General features: G+C 39.3%; 1 protein-coding gene across 2 annotated transcripts in view; it reads right to left on the bottom strand.

The window, feature by feature from the left end:
• The window catches only part of LOC139450736 (F-box/WD repeat-containing protein 7-like), a 51,954-nt gene that overhangs the window by 11,958 nt on the left and 21,979 nt on the right, over positions 1 to 18,017 (bottom strand). For both annotated transcript variants that reach the window (XM_071232553.1, XM_071232552.1), the window contains exons 2-10: positions 16,616 to 16,747; positions 9,486 to 9,625; positions 8,214 to 8,412; positions 6,315 to 6,581; positions 4,768 to 4,850; positions 3,679 to 3,793; positions 3,168 to 3,302; positions 1,313 to 1,573; positions 809 to 922 (exon numbers count right to left, since the gene is read on the bottom strand). In XM_071232553.1, coding sequence (XP_071088654.1) covers positions 809 to 922; positions 1,313 to 1,573; positions 3,168 to 3,302; positions 3,679 to 3,793; positions 4,768 to 4,850; positions 6,315 to 6,581; positions 8,214 to 8,412; positions 9,486 to 9,625; positions 16,616 to 16,720 — 1,419 coding nt within the window. In that variant the 5' untranslated portion in view covers positions 16,721 to 16,747. The remainder of the gene's footprint in view (positions 1 to 808; positions 923 to 1,312; positions 1,574 to 3,167; positions 3,303 to 3,678; positions 3,794 to 4,767; positions 4,851 to 6,314; positions 6,582 to 8,213; positions 8,413 to 9,485; positions 9,626 to 16,615; positions 16,748 to 18,017) is intronic.

Genomic DNA, 18,017 nt, shown 5'->3' with positions numbered 1-18,017 from the left:
AAGAACAGTATTTATATAATGTGACAACCATCAGTTTATGTGGGACGAGAAACAGACACTCAGTTGTGGTTTACTACATTGCTTTAAGCTAATAACCGTGACAGTGGATCAAGGATTGCTAAATGCAATGATAAGCATCCAGGCAAGCGATGAACACAAACCACAGAATACAGTACTGGTAGCTAGGGGAGACAACTCTTCATAGCTAGTTGTGTCTCAGATGACCAGGCAATCCATGAAGAAAGAAAGAACAATATGATTTGCCAGCAGGTGAGATGTGTTCTAACCACCTGATCACAATAGTACATCAAGCAAATGTTTGTGGAGATTTATTAATTCTACTTGCATAGCTGCACCTTTCTCAAGTGCACAATGCAGTTTTGACCAGAAAAACTAGTGGCTGAGAGCATGAAGATCCACACTGGCTACATATGATGATAATAACATGGGGAACTGGGTACTATTCCTACCATGAATCCTCATGGGCTAAAGCGACAACACACAACACACAACACACAACACAAAGCACACAACACACAACACAAAACACACAAGCACTTACAGTGAGTGAGTGAGTATGGTTTTATGCCGCTTTTAGCAATATTCCAGCAATAACACAGCGTGGGACACCAGAAATGGGCTTCACACATTGTACCCATGTCGGGGAATCGAACCCGGGTCTTCGGCGTGACGAGCGAAAGCTTTAACCACTAGGCTACCTGACCGCCCCCAAGGGCTTAGTCAGCTGTTACAACAACCATGTGCTACTTGGTAATGACAAACACCTTCCTGTTGGGCAGGCACTCACCTTGCCAGATATAGCAGACCATACTTTGAGTGTGTTGTCGTCTGAGCCGCTGACAATACGAGTTCCGCAGAATTCAAGGCAAGTGATCACATGATCATCATGGCCTTTCAATACCTGAAATAAAAGCATATCACACGATCATGTATTGTACATCTCAGCGCAATAGACAAATATGTAACATATACCTTTATTCATTGTGTGACAGACCACCTCCGTTGGTCTAGTGGTAGAGCATCTGCCCTAAGAGCAGAAGATCGGGGATTAATACCAAAAGATGATAAAAAATGTTAAAAGATGGTACTTGTTGTCACCCTATCTGGCGCTTGGCATAAAGAAGCTAAATCAATGGCAGGTTGTCTCAGAATCAGTATAATGTTTCGGGTTTTCATGTTAAACCGGCCATTGTATCTCAGTGGGCTCCGGACTAGTACAAGCAGCCCCACACACCATTCTGAACAGATAGCCGTCATGTAAGAGTTACAGATAGAATTATGTTTGCTGTACCTTTGGAGGTCTTATAGCACCGGTGCGCCAATTTTGTTCGATTTGATACTGCCTCATATAGAGAGCCTTCCATGGACTACGATGTGCTCTTGGCTTCTTGAACTTGTGACTGCCATAAACCAGACTCTCATCCACAGACTCTTCCCGACACTTCTCTCGCCACAGGAGGTTGTCCTCTGCCAGGATCCGCCAGTACCGACAGGTTTGAGCAGCTCTCAGCAGATCCTTTGGCTCAAGGAACGATAATACATACAGAGCCAGCTAAAACACAAACAAAACACTATGACAGAACATTGATATTTATTTTCCTATTTCCCTAAAGGGACTGCCAAGTTAATATGCTAAATATTGATAGCCTCAGATATATGATGGATCTCAAATCTGTGAAGTTTGCCATCCTGATGTCATTTCTGTTTTTTGGTTTATTGAATAACGCCACACGCAATATTCCAGCTACATGAAGGCGGTCTGTAAATAATCCGAGTCCAGACCAGAAAATCAAGTCATGATCTTCCTGCAGCAAGGGAGTAAACTGGCTGTAACAGTCCGGTTTCCACCCTTGCCTAACTAGGCTGGGATAATGGAGTCATATTTTGGTGGACTAACGAGTCTATACATAGACCCATCATAATCGCATAATGAAATCGATATCAGGTTCGTAAACTGCCGTGCAGATTTCAGGCCTGTTAGTCTTACGACAAGCATGGGCTGCTGAAGACCAATTCTAAGCTGCATCTTAAAGGGGTGACATCACTTCTGAGAGAACAATATAACATATACATTTCCACGGACACAATGAGCAAAGTAATTTTAATTCCTGGGGATTTATTTGGTTTCTTCCTGTCCTATTTTAGGATATCTTTTACTATCCTATGGGATATTTGTGTGATTGGATTTTATGAGTACTGGTAAATATCCAATATTTGGATTTCAAACATACACAAAATAACACTGTGAAAAGTAATTTCATAAAAAGGTCAAAAGTAGTGCTATTTACGATGAACCTTTTTTTCATAGGTTGTTTTCCCATAATTTTGCATTGTCTAAAATGACTTCAGATGATTTCACATAACAGATAATTTCCTACAGACGTCAAAACTGTGAAGTGTATTTGCGAGCGGGATGTATTTTAAGTCATTATATTTAACTTTGACTTTGGGGGTTAAAGAGGAAGGACACGCCGCATCCAGGGATTAAGAAGTGTGATGCAGAGAGGGTTAGCAAACCCTATGTGGACAGTGTGGGTAGGTATTACCCGGTACAAGGGATGAAGCTTGGACACCTGTACAAAAAGATCCACCCAAAACACATTTTAGTAAACAGAGTCACCTAAGCTAACAGCGGCCTGAAATCCCTTATATATCCAGTGATGAAATAAAATGTTACATTCAATTCACATCCCCTGCTACATTTCGACATTAAACTTATTACTTTCTATTGATATTTATGGTGATCAGATGTTGGTACATGGTATTGCAGTGCACTGGTTCTCTCTGCTTCTCCGTCAACTCAGCCATGTGTATGGTGTTTTGCTCAGCAAGTTCTAAGAGTGTCAACCTTCTATCAATAGTTTCCGTTTGTTTGTTTGTTGTTTAATGCCACACTCAGCAATATTCCAGCTATATATCTGTAAATAATCGATTCTGGACCAGATAATCCAGTGATTGACATCATGAGCATCGATTCTAGCAATTGGGATACAATGACATGCATCAACCTAGACAGCGAGACTGATCACCAGACCCCGTTAGTCGCCTCTTACGACAACAAGCATAGTCATCTTTTACGGCAAGCATGGGTTGCTGCAGAAATATTCTACCCCGGATCTCTACGGGTCCTAAAGTACAGATCTTACCTCTTTTGGCAGTAGTGATATGAAGTCCCTCTGAAACTGGGGCTCAATGACCTGCATCATGTGGCGCACCTGAGTTGGCTCACAGATGGCTATCAGCTCATCCACAGCCATCAGCCTCTCTGCATTGCTCCATGCCTGCAGGGAGACACCACATACTACATGTCCAGGCAACATCAACGTCAGTCTCAAACACAGCACCAACATCACCCACTCTAGGGCACAAACACTATACATTTTGATTTCTTTAACTGTTACTGCTTGTCTGGTGCAAAAAACGAAATATATCACAAACAGAAAATGTACTAATATATTAATATAACACATCTTCACAGGAAGTATGAATAAGCAAAGAACAAGAGGATTATTCCTGACAACAGTTGTCTTGCAAATCATTACTTAATAAACTAAATTCTTTTGACAGCTATTCAAATCAAACCATCTGCATTTATTACTGGAGATTAAGGATTAAAGTATTGACAACAAAGTGTTAACAGAGGGCCGCTGCTCGTACCTGGAATGTCTGCAGCCACTCTGCCAGCTTGGGAGGGGGGTTCTCCTTGGAGGGGATTCTCTGTCTGGAGATGGCTACAGTCGGACGTGTGGACAACTTCCAACTGGTGAATGCACTGTTTAAACAAGAAATAGCAGTGGTCATAAAAAATATTTTGGACATCATACTTGGCAAGAGAAGACATGGAATAGTGAAGACAATATAAACAGATCTATCATGAGTAAGCATGTCTCTAGCTTGTTAGTGCCATTCTTAACTGATTCCAGGTACTGTGTAATACAGGACAGACAACAGAACAGCTTGCACGCATCAGGACACTTGGGGTCTAAAGCAGGAAGTGAAATGACGCAGCCGTAGAAGTAATGTCAGCTTGGTAAGGTGCAGACAGAATAAGAATCATTAATAATCATGACACGTCTGAAACAAGCCATCTTGTCGAGGCAAGAGAGTTAACTGACTACAAAAGTCCAGTTTCGACCTTTGCCGAACTAGGCTGGTATTATGGAGTTACATTTTGACTGGACTAACGAGTCTATGCATAGTCCAATCAAAATCATGCAACAAAATCGAAATCCGGTTCGTAAACTGTCATGCAGATTTCGGTCTATTGCAGGATTTGTGAAGCATGTGCACTGCCAACTCGTTGTCAACAGATATATTCCAAATCTTTTCATGTTTTTAATCAAGGTGTTGATGTGATTTGATACATTTCATGATGTAAGAGCCGTTTTAACACAATATAGATCTTGCTTATCGATCAGATCGTCCTGACTGGGCGCCACCATTTTGTTTGAAGCAAATGCAAGAGATGCGAGAGGTGGAATCTGATAGGAGAGGCTTAGAAGGGACATAACTCGTAATAGCCACTGGTGGTGCTACGATCAACCCAGGAATTCCAGCAAAGTTTGGCAAGGGTGGGAACTGGATTTTTAAAGTCAGCTAACTCTCTTGTCTCGGGAAGATGGAAACAAGCTGATCTTGGCCCAGCCAAGGGATGCAAGTACAGCAAATTATGGACCTAAGGCCACTAGACCACATATTCCGTGGTCAGTTTAAAAGTTGCTCTTTTTGACTGGCTCCTCAACTGACCTGTGTCCATCTCCAATGCCACAGAACTTCTTACTGGGTGAGGCACCATCATCCTTACTACTGCCTGGTTTCCTCTTCTTCACCTGAAGCAGCAATAGTTATTTTACTCCACAATGGCAGTACAAATTTCTACAGAATACCCGCCAGGGACAGAAATATTTGTGGTGGGGATAATCAACTCAATCAATGTATTTTGATCACTTGGAAACCCAGTTTTCATTGTTACCGTTTTAAAAGTTGCCACCGACAACCAACCGGCGGACCACTTCTTCTGCTGCACTTGGGTTATGTAGTGATATTTGAAAAGTACATAATGATTTAATTGATATCTATAAAGATTACAATTAACTGCAAAACACTGCCAAATGGAGGCTGATGTCTCTAAAAAGTTCAGCAGCAAATACAGCTGTGTTAACCAGACATGTTGCCAGGACTGGCAACAGTAGCTAGTCTGCACCAAGAGCACTAGATTACCTCAAAGAGGTTTACTATTTATATTATATTCAACTCACAATCTTCACAGGTTTATGAAACAATCAATGTCTTGGTAGTTTTGGATCAGTTGGTTGTGTAGTACACTTGCATCATGACAAATATTTCATACGAGAGAGTTAGAGTTGTAACGATACAATGGGGTCAAGATACAATACATATCACGATACTATTGGTGAGATACGATTCATATCCTGATACAGCACTTGTATTTCATAAGTTGATATTCTTTCTTTAAGCAGGTGAACCACAACCCTGAATCATATGTCTTAAATTTCAGAGATATGGCAGAAACATATTGACTAGATTTTATTATACATATTATTAATGTGCATTTTACTCAGATATAACTTGCAATGTAATGTATCGTATGTATCGCGATACATGCTTATCAATGTTATCAGTGTATTGTACTGTGGGCCTCATACTGCGATACAATACTGTATTGCTGTATCGTTACACCACTAGAGTCCAGATAAAGAGACATGACAGAGCTCCAGTTAAGCTTTTGGTGTTGTGGGTATTTTACCAGTGCATTTTAAAATCATTGGGTATCAGTAATTCTATCTGCGTATTCAAATTTCTGTTACCCACTAGTTTTTACACATGTGGGTATTTAAGTTAAATTTTTAAAAACACTGTTCATCTAGTCCCTGCAAACTTGTGTCGTGTGGGTTCGAGAGCTTTTTAGGACTCAAAAATACCACGATACTTCCACACAAAAGTGTGATGGCAAATGATCATGATGTGACTGTCATCGTAGAGTTTGGCAAGGTTGACGGAATGCCTATATAATTTCAAAATAAGTTGCTGATTTGCTAATCGAATACGCAGGGTTACTTCACAATATTTTGATGATACGCACAAATTTTATTTTTGTAGCGTGTCTGTAATGTTCTTTGCGTATTTGATACGCTTGGATTATATTTTACTGCGTATTTCTGCATTTCTGATGCGTATTTCACGCAGATACGCAGCTTATCTGGAGCTCTGCATGAGAATGCTATGCAGATGTTCAGGATGCAGCACAGCTCCTGCCTCAGAGTCTGACTTACAGCGTGTTTACAGCAGCAGCTTGTGGCCTCTGTCAGCCGATGGCGACAGTGACAGTCTGAGTGCACCTGCTGGCAGTCTTCCCCATCCTCATCCTCACTGTCCTCCTCATCCTGGTTGTCCTCGCTGTCCCGCTCCTCGTCCTCCTCCTCGCTGCTGCTGCTGTCATCATCATGGTCGTTGTCAGGCCTCACATGTTCAGAGTTTTCTTCCTGTGATGCCAGTTCCATGTTGTCTTCCACGCAGTCCCATGGCGTGTCAGTGTCACCCTGTAGGCAGGTTATACAGGGTCATAAAGTTAGCAGACAGCATTGCTCACCCAGTTGTGGGACTGGCCGCTATGTTGCTGATATTACCCACCCAACATTGAGGCTGGTGTGTAACTTGCATTCTGATTGGTACATTGGACCTAGTACCGCAGACAATCAAATAGGCTAAAGGAAATCAAGGGCGGGTAATTTGAGATTGCGAGAACCATGGGGATGGGTATCGTGGTTAGCATAGGTTTACCAAAATGCTAGCCCTGGAGATATAGAGGATGACCGTAGATAATCATTATCAGTTTTCTCAGATTTACTGTACTCTGTGATGTAACATTATCACAGTTTTCTAATCACAAAGGTAGCACTTGCTCTGAGCATGCTGAGGTAAGTGAGTCACATATTAATGTCTCATTCAAAACTGTCAGTGTTGCAATGGCATTGTCAACTTGACTGGTGGGCAGGTAGGAATTAATTTCAACTATCCCCTAAGAAATGTTACCAGACATGGGACAGCATTATTTAGGACAGTGGACCTGACTCTGTACCATCATTCAAAAGGGGCAGGGATCAAAGCTGCTCCTGCTCTTTCCCAGAGGTTTGTCTGGTTAAGGTCACACAAAAGCATGCAAATTTCCACCCCCTATTGTATAAACTTCTAGGTTTTATGTCTGAAATATCTCAACCACTTGAGCTTTAGACTCATATCTGAAGAACCCTAAAACAGCCTAGCCTCTTTATTATCCAAAAACCATTGTGATGGGAGTGTTGTCAGTTATGTCAAATCTGACTTCCTAAGGAATGCAATACATTGAATTGACCAAATTGTGTTTTCCTACAGCAGCTATGTTCGCTATGAAGCACATTGAGCCAGGGGCCATGTGAGAGATGTTTTTGGCACCACCTGTTGGGTCCCCAGCAACTTATGCTTGGCCATGTTTCAAAAAGCAATCACAGCACTACGAATGTCGTAAGTCAACTATGGGAGTAACTCAGGGTTAGAAACTAACACTTTTTGTCCATTAGTCCTTATAATGATAACATATAGCAAAACCCTTAAAATGGGCCAATTTCTACTAGTCCTTGGGATACCTTTACTATTGGGCAGTTTGGTAAGGATTATAGGACTAGTGCCAATTTCTAACGCTGGAGTTACGTTCACTTTAGCGTTACGATCGCTTTGTGAAACAGGGCCCTGGTCGTAAGAAGGAATAGTGGAATTGGTGGTTAGGCTCAGTGACTTGGTTGACTGCATCTTATCAGAACCCAACAGCATGGGAAGTGGCTCATGACATCAATCACTGGCTTGTTTGGTCAAGACATGAGTGTTTACAGGCCATGACCATACAGCTGGAATATTGCTGTTGTGATGTAACAAAACAATCAGCCATCTCCCCATGTTACAACAAGCATGAAGTACTGGAGGCAAAGCGTGTCGTGCAGTCTTCAACAATGACAACTTCCACCATGACAACAATTCTGCATACAAAGGTATGGTCATGACAGTAAGCAAACAACACCAGTGTTGGTTCAAGTCTAGTAGTGAGTGAGTTTAGTTTTACGCTGCTAATATTCCAGCAATATCATCATAGTGGACACCACAAAAGTGCTGAAGTCTTGTAAGAAAATATGCTTTCTTACCTGCGAGTCAGGATTTGCATCATCAGAACTGGATATTTCAGGAGTTTCAACCTTCAGCTGTTCTTTCAATCGTGCATCATTCCCTCTGGACTGGCGTGTATTGCTAGTTGTAGGGGCTGTTGCGTCCTCCTCCCTCCGCTCCACTGTGACGAACAGTCGAGACAAGCGTCGCGTCAGTCTGCTCTGACGACTGGAACCACTGGTAATAGCAAATGTGAAATCTTACATATGAAGCAACTTTCAACTAACATAAAGAGATTTTCTATTTAATAACAATTTACAACAATACTCTACAGATCAACAGTTTGTAGTGATTATTACCTTAAACCACAGTTTTCATCACATTCATTAACAGAATTATAGTATCATAAACATGAAAAATACACCTTAATGTCTGCCTGACACAATTAGTCAGTACCTTCAGGTAATTATCAATACAAGACAAGCAAGCTCTAACAAATGCTTGGATAGATGGTTGTTAAGGGCAAGTATTCAGGTTTCCCAACTACATCAAACAGATTTGACATTTCATCATATAGGCGTTCTAAAATGTCGATGTTTGTCCTTGTTCATAGCTAGTCCTTGTTTTAATTTTAAAGATATGTCAGCCCACCTATAGCACAGAAAAAGACTTTTATTAATGATCTTAAATATGTCTATTTTTAGCTGAATGTCCAAGTCAGCGTATGAGAATGAGTGCTCAACATTCCAGATATTTCATTAATGTTAGTCAGAAACATTAACTGCACATTATGGACAATTCAACATGCCAAATGAAAGTCTTTCAATACAGTATGCTCATGAGGTCAACATCCCCACCCTCCCACGTCCACAGTGAAACATTCTACTGCATCAGTTTGCATCCCTAAACATTGATAACCAAAAGCCCAAAGCCTGAGTCAAGTAAAATATTGGCTGGGCTACATCATTACATGTATGATACCGGAGGATATGGCACAGAATGACTACCTCTGTTTTCATCTGTGTCAGTTTTCAAAGAATAGTTACCGTCAATACATATTTGAACATAGAAAGGTATTTTAATCATGTAAATCATGTCTTTGATTATTACTCTATTATCATGGGTTTATTATCAAGGCAGGGACTTACATCGTTCTCACGTATTTTGTAGCAGAAATGTTTCAAATGTCAACTGATCATAGGCCTTCCCTCCCTGTTTGGTGAATGACTGGTGAGCATGCATTGGTGGTTAAAGTGATGATTGTTTCATCTGAACAATGACCAAAAAGCAGAAACCCAAGTTGTACTTGCCTGTTTTCCCCAGAGTTCCGAGATTTAGTCGTGGAAGTCAAAGGTCGACAGGATAGTCTTCTTTTGTTTTGATCTACAATGCTGCTGCCGATACCAGCTACCTGGTTTAAGGCACCGATGTTTTCAAAAGCTCCTAACTCCTGAAATCATAGCATAAAAACATCAGTTAGAACAATTCCTAGAAAGAAATGGAGATGTACTGTATAACTATCAATTGAATCTACAAACAACTATTTCTTCATCTACAGTTCATCAAAGCAACAAATTAATAGCAAGATGATTTTTCCATGGAGTGAGTGAGTATGATGCCACTTTCAGCAATATTCCAGCAATATCACCAGACACCAGAATGCTTCCAGGGAGCAGTGTCTATCTTGACAAATTTGTTTTCACAGAAAATGTCTATATGAAGCATATGACCTGATATCTGAATCTGTTTTGAGTGATCAATTATAGTAAAACAATTCTTCATTAATTAAAACGGATCTCTCAATCAACTTCACTCAAAGTAGTCAGAACAAATCAAACCACAAAGTTTAAACATTCAATTCATTATGAAACAACAAAGGTGACACAACACTGCTACTAGGCATAATGTCTTGTAAAGGCATTCTTCATGAGCATGTATCAAGCTTAAAGTTTATCAGTTGTGATCAGTTTTATTAAGAAAACAAGATGACCGCCATACCTGACCTTCCTGGTAAAAGATCAAAGAAAACTGACTCCCTTTATGTGGGATGCTGAAGTATATGCATACTGCATACCGTATTCGACGTAATAAGCGTCCGCTCTGATAAGCGCCCACGGCAATATTTGCTAATATATTGGCTAGTGAACAATCCCAATTAGCACCCCTTCCGATTGATCAATGAACACTTATTTATTTGTGCATAATATGCACTCGTGTGTTATATGCACCCTTAATTATGGGCAATTAAATCCTGGAAAATATATCTGTCGTGTATAATACGCACAGACTTTCATTTGTTTCTTTTCAGGCTGTCACCATAAATCACAAAATTTACGATCTTTCAATTCTGTATTTTTTTCTCACCAAAATTCTATTCTAATAAGAGCCCCCTATTTTCTAACTTTGAGAGCGCCCTGGGCGCTTAATACGTTGAATACGGTAGTATCCATCATTACACAAATTTATAACCCAGCTAAATGTCTCTGAATTAACAGAAAATTATCCAACAAAAGATATATCTGAGACTGTCAGACATTCAATTACTCAAGGCAATTTATTAACTTCCCCTTCCCATTTCCTGAAGAATTAACCAACATGACCAAGCTGAAGACAATAGAAAACAAACGCAGCTGACAGCAATGACATTTGAAAAACTAGTGAAAACGGGCCTTTTTTAAACTGAAAAACATTGTGCAATCCAGGATCTGCTTTTTATGTTTCTTTAAAAAAAAGAAAGAACTAAAATAATTGATGTGAACATTTGACTGATGTAGAAGTGCAAAGAGTTACTATGTACATACAATGGAAGAAGCCAATGGGATAAATAATCCTATCTCATTGGCCTTGTCATGATATTGTTATCTTTGTACATTCATTCCACCCTGTGTTGTGTAAACATATCAATCATATATATATAAACTTAATGCACTTTCTCAGCATTCATCTGATGAAGGAGCAAGAAGTAGATCTGAAACATGGTGACAAAGACAGAAAGAAATTGCTATCTATAAAAGAAAAGAGTCATGTATTGATGTGGAAGCTGACTATGTTGTTTATTGTCATTGGTGTCATAAATCAGATTCTACTTCCTATTGTAAGAGGCTGTCAAACCTTTTACAATATTAGAAAAATAATAATGATTCTGTTTCCAGTCAAAAGAAATCTATGACCTGGACAGACAATGGGTGTTCAGTAAATGTCACCACATATCGGTTTGTTTAAATGAGCATCTGAGCATCAACAAGCTAATGGTAAAAAATTAATAAATACGAATGTGACCTTATTTGGCTTATTTTATGTTGGATCAAGTTTTCTTTCAATGTAAACATGACAACAATGGCATCATAGAGGATGAAATGTCAAACAAAATGTCTGCCACCAGCTCATCGCCAACTGCAAATCAACAATCTACACAAATAAACTTGCACACAATAACCTTACCAGCAGCAACTTTATATCCCGTCTACGTACTTGATAGAGAAGCCATTAGTGCTAAGCTCTAAATATTTAAAAAAACACCATCAAATCAGTCTTTAACTTTAATAGCTGTCATCGCCTTTGGCAAAAGTCTTTAAACATTTGGGAGTTCTGGTTTCATAATGACACTGAAAGACAAAGGATGCCCAGCTGAAAAATCCCTTGATGATATCCAGTATCAAAATGAGATTCTGTCCAAGATGGTTATGTTCAAGCAGCAAGGTTTTCAGCACACAAAACATGTGCACTATGACCTGGCAGGTTACTTCAAGCGTCTTCAAGGCAGAATGCTTAACACCACCCCAGCAAACCTACACTAACACCTGGTTTTCATGACCTCATACCTGCTTGTGATTTTCGTTACCCAAATTTGATTTGCTGCGCTACTCAGTCTAATGGACCAACCTGAATTGTGAGTTACAAACAGCCTCAATGTTGAGTTGGCGATATCAACAACATGGTGGCCATTCCCATTCATCACGACAGAGTTTGCGAGAAATTTAACATTGAAAAACTGACTGGCACACAAAAGAAAGCCTTTCAAAATAACTTTTTGATGGAAAGGATGTCTTCATGTCCACCTGCCTTACCCATTTTCTTTTTATTTATCTCTCGCTGTCTGATTGGTCCAAAAATGGACAAGGGCGGGTAATTTAAGATCTTAAGTGAGTGAGTGAGCTGGGTTTAAGGCCGCTTTTAACAGTTTTACAGTTATATCGAGGCATTTAAGCTTAATGAGGGAGGACAGCCTGATGGAGGTCTCAGGAGTTTACCACTTTGGTGAAACCCACAAGCACGGGTATGGTGCTGACAAACCTAGAAACATAATCAGGGTGAGTCAGGATTCGAACCCACAATCATAGGTTTCTGGCACGCCCAAGGGACTGAACTCTGCACAGCGAATCGCGGCGACTTAGACAACATTGCCCCTTAAGACCTTCAGAACCTTGGGAATGGATCCAAGGGTTAATGTAGGTTTACCTAAATGTTAGAATATGCACATTAAATTAGCAGGGTAAGAAAAACAAAATTGACACTTAATATGCAAGTATCTACCAAATGGGGACAAGCATGGGTTACTTGGGACAAGCATGGGCTACTACAGACAAGCATGACTACTAGGGAAAGGTATCGGCTACTAGGGACAACCATGGGCTACTGAGGAAAAGCATGAGTTACTGAGGAAAAGTATGGGCTAATGGGGACAAGTATGGGTGGGGTCACTGGGGACAAGCATGGGCTACTGATAAAAAAGCTTGGGTTACTGAGGAAAAGCATGGGCTAATGGGGACAAGTATGGGGTATTGGGACAACCATGGGCTACTGGGAACAAAAATGGGCTACTGGGAACAAGCATGGGGTATTGGGGTCAAGCATGGGCTACTGGGAACAAGCATGGGGTATTGGGGTCAAGCATGGGCTACTGGGAACAAGCATGGGGTATTGGGGTCAAGCATGGGCTACTGGGAACAAAAATGGGCTACTGGGAACAAGCATGGGGTATTGGGGTCAAGCATGGGCTAGTGGGAACAAGCATGGGCTACTGGGAACTGGGAACAAGCATGGGCTACTGGGAACAGGCATGGGCTACTGGGGACAACCATTGGCTGCTGAGGTCAAGCATTGGCTACTGCTGAGCTTATTAAGAACAATGTTAAATCATGAAATGTACTGTCACACAAGGAAACAGATGGAAAACAAGAAAGAAGTGAGCAAAGCTCATATACCCCGGTTATCCCCGCTGGTCAACAACAAACAGTAAATAGTTTGTTAATTAATGAAATATGACATATTTCTAACTGATTTTAACTTCAATGTTTTAAAAACTAAGATTGAGTTCCAATCTCCCATGTTACCAATGTTCACTATGAGGAAGAAGAGTTTACCATGAACACCTTTAAATAAAAAAATTATTGAGGAGCTACATAAGAATAATTATCAAAAGGACCAAAAATTGTTGATATAAAAACACATAAAAAATGGAACAATATCATATAAGAAAATCAATAAATTAATAATTTCCATCTGGCTATATCCCCTGACCCTGTTGCAGAATTTATGACATAATTTAATCTAAACAAACCCTAACCTTTTTTAACCGAGGTGGAACTTGTCATGGAAATTGTAAAAAATAAGAAGAGTTTGGAACCTAAGTCCATCTTGTTGCCATCATGGCCATGGAAACGTAGAAAATAAAAAATTCTAAAATTTCTAAATAGCAAAAGGTGACAGACCTGCAAAGTTTGATGAAAAAATATTGAACGGTTTATGAGTTATGCTCCAGAAACGAAACGTGACGGGCGGAGCCCGTTTCTATATCCCCCGCCAACTTTGTTGGGCAGGGGATAAAAAACAATCATAGTGGTTAATGTAGCAAGTTTGCTGAAGCTAGGATACATAATATTGTAAACATGGATCGTACAAAAACTCTACCCAAAATTTATGTTTCACCATGATTCCATGGAAACGGCAAAAATATAAAAAAATCAGAATCTTCAAACTAGCAAAAGTACTCATTGTGGTTAATGTGTGTAGCAAGCTTGATGAAGCTAGGATGCATAGTTAAAAAGATATGGGCCGTAAAAAACACCCACCCTAAAAGTTTCTTAATGTGTCCATGGAAACGGCAAAAATTAAAAAGTTCAGAATCTTCAAACTAACAAAAGGCACAAGTACTCATTGTGGTTAATGTGTGTAGCAAGTTTGGTGAAGCTAGGGTGCATGGTTAAAAAGTTATGGGCCGTACAAAAGCTCAGACGGAAGAACGGACGGACGGACGGAAGGACAGAGAAACGGAATGCTATATACCCCCGACTTACTTCGTAAACGGGGTATAATGAACACACACAATGCACAGTAAGATTCCCAAAATAAAGCTGGGATCCCTATTTTAGCTGCTCTTATGACCAACAGATCTCTATTTCAGCTGCTTTTACGGTCAACAGATCCCTATTTCAGCTGCTTTAATGACCAACAGATCCCCATTTTGGCTGCTCCTATGACCAGCAGATCCCTATTTCAGCTGCTCTTATGATGAACAGATCCCTATTTCAGCTGATCCTATGACCAACAGTTCTCCATGAGAAAAGGGAATGATCTTTATCATGTTTATGTATCAGAAAGTTGCTTCCAAATATTAATGAGGGGGGATTTTCCTTCTGAGACATTTGGAAGCCAGGAATAAACACCTGGAGTATCTCTGGAAAGATATTCAACGCCAGTCAACCAGAAACTTTTATTGCTGTGACAAACTGAGTTCCCAGAGACTCTTGTATGGTAGATGAAGCCAGCATTAGGGTATTATCTGCTTATAATACATCTTTACAACTGCATGTTATACACCATTTGAAAGGTCTAATCCTACTATTTATACATATGAAACTTATGTTTATCACATCAATGCATATACAACTTATTAAGCTTGTTGTAAATAAAAAAATGTAAGCTAACACATTCATTATGTCCAGATTGAGGACAACGGAAGCGAAAATTTGATAATTTTCGGCAAACATAAGATTTCATAAAATCCACTAACCTCATTCGTTTTTATTTTCACTCTATACGTGATTGAATTGTGTTTTAAAAAAGAATGATGAATAGTATCTGACATTACCCATTTGCCGATGACAGCTGCTGTCCGCTCAGTAACATGAGGAAATACCTCCCTTTCCGAAGCTTCGTATGAATTACACGTGCATATGAGCCTTTGATGTCAGGCATTAATAGACAGCTTAGATATTCACCTACATGATAGTAACTTACCCTGGTGTCTTTTCGTAGCTGTAACATGCGATTTTACTGGATAGAAAATGGTTTCTAATTACGCTTTCTTGCTAAAATCTGCTTCAAGGTTTGTGATTGGCATGAACTAATAAATCAGTAATCACATTACAGTAATGGTACCATCCTCGTGTAAGATAAGTTTCAGATTTTGATGAAAGGTTTTGGTTAAATCATGTTATTCTAAGCGTTTTGAGAAGCAAATCACGATCTATATTACTTAACTTATGGAACTTCGTGGATGTATCATGCTAGGTTTGGGAATTAAACATTGTGTCCAATAAATCGAAGCTACGAAAGATGTAATATGACTTACATGTGATTGCACAAGAAGATGGAAATTATAACTTAGATTAGTTTGACAACTTTTAGATAGATTTCTGTTGATCTTATTTTTTACTTCATAAAATATTATATTTAAAGCTCTCTAGTTGATTGAAACATCTTTATTTTGCTTTTTGACATGGTATGTCTAAGCTTGTGTCGGAGAATATCATTTTCAACAACATTGCAGAAAATAGTGAATATTTTTTAAAATATTGATAAAATACGATAAATTAAAATGAAAAACGTATTTGAGTCATTGTGAAATGTGATAAATTTAATAAATGAATGATATGACAGGTAGTTTAATAAAATCATACACTATTTTGATGTGATGACTGCGTTCTTTTTTCTAAGGCTGATTGGGAAACTGGTTCATAGGACTTGTAAGCCTGACAAAGAACTAGACCCACGGACAAGATGGAACTTCAAGGTTGCACACAGCTACACTGTTCACGAACTGGCACCTTAAGAATTGAATATCAGGTTAATTACAGTTTTCCACATAAGCCACTAGTCTGCAGTCTGAGTCTAGTAAAATGTTGTTGTTTTTGTCTTGTACATGTTATTATAGAAACAATAGGTCATATATGAAATACTAGCTGACCCAGAATGTAACAGCAACCATGTTGACTTGAAAAATAATTGCATTTGAGGATAAACTTAAACGTCTTCTCAAATGAACAAGAACATGCTGGAAGAAAGCTAATTGATGAAATTGAACTCCAAATATTTTGTGTTAGAGAAAACGTTTTTCAACTGACAAACATGTCATCGCCCTAGGATATCCTCTCAGCTACATAGGAAACAGAATTTCATTAACAACAACACAAAGCTGGTATATGCCAGCTGTACTTACCTTTCTGTGCTTGACAATGGCTTCAGCTTTGCGTGTGCCAACACCCACTAGTGTCTCGAGCTCGCTGACTGTTGCTGTGTTAATATCCACTCTGCGTCTGGCCATTCTCCGCTGGTAGTAGCCCAACTTGCTCTGAGGACACACAAGTATTCCCAATATCATCTGCTTGTTCCATCAGATAAAATATATACATTGTTAATAAACTGTTTACTTCCAACAAATGGCAATCCTCTGAATATTCTTCCAAACAGATTTCTGATGATGCCTCATCTAAAGACCCCCATCATCATCATTAGCATCATCATCATCATCATCATCAAAATGGACAACAAATACCAGAAACCATATACCCATATATGGTCTCTGCAAATACCAGCTGGAATCTGAAAATAGTATGCATGTTAAGTTGTTGTTTTTTAAGAATGGTATCAACACTGACTGTATCCTCATATTGTATTGATACCACTGAGGGGAGGATTCCTGGCAAGAATAGGTCCTCACTCCTCAGGATCCCATATCTGCTGTAAATCCATGAAGATCTAGGTTGGAATAGGTGGGTGAGGTGAAATGGGGTTCAACGTTGTGTTCAAGATTATTGTACTAATATAGTGACACTGGATACTGACTCTGAGCTGACCCATCATTGTTTAAGACCCTTAACCCCCCCTGGATGCCATTTGGACATATAATATGTCCCTACACAAAACGCAGTTGCTGTGCCAGAGGGACATATATGTCCTTCTGAAACATCATGTTAAAAGAATTGAAATAAAATATTTTTGGATTACCCCATGCCCATAGCAATTGCAACATCGCAAAAAATAGTAAATTTTCAACACATCTGTGTCATTTTCACAAATCTACTGTCAATAAATAACGCATATGGAGTTAGTCAAATTCCCCTTGTTAACACTTTTGTTCTAATGTGCCGCATTGAAACATTTTTTTCCATTTTGAAAAAATTGCACTGACTGATTGAAAATCCACATGAGAAGGAATGTTTGAAACTTTCAAAAATATTTTGGTTAAAAGTTTGAAAATGATTAAATATCTACGCATCTATCATGTCTATGTATTAATTAGCTAATGAAACCCACTAAATGTCCGGTTTATCGATGGTGAAGGGAGTGTTTATTTTTTCTTCACAGTATTTGTTCAAGGCCTCGTTCATCACATTGAGTATCAAAGCATATTCAAAAACATTCATACAGTAATACATTCCTACTGACATCTGTAAAATACTGTGTGAAAATGTGCCACTTTTCATATTCATACGCATACGCATGTACTTAGAAATTCCATTAATGCTTCCTAAACCTGAAAATCTTCAAAAACACAGAAAGGGTACCGCAACTTTTCTACTTTGTCCCTCAGTCAGTATACATGTTCCTGATGAATACAT

The sequence above is a fragment of the Haliotis cracherodii genome, unplaced genomic scaffold, assembly GCF_022045235.1.
Source record: "Haliotis cracherodii isolate W230 unplaced genomic scaffold, xgHalCrac1.p SCAF_8, whole genome shotgun sequence".
NCBI classification, from domain to species: domain Eukaryota; kingdom Metazoa; phylum Mollusca; class Gastropoda; order Lepetellida; family Haliotidae; genus Haliotis; species Haliotis cracherodii.
This window is presented reverse-complemented; position numbering and strand designations above follow the sequence as displayed.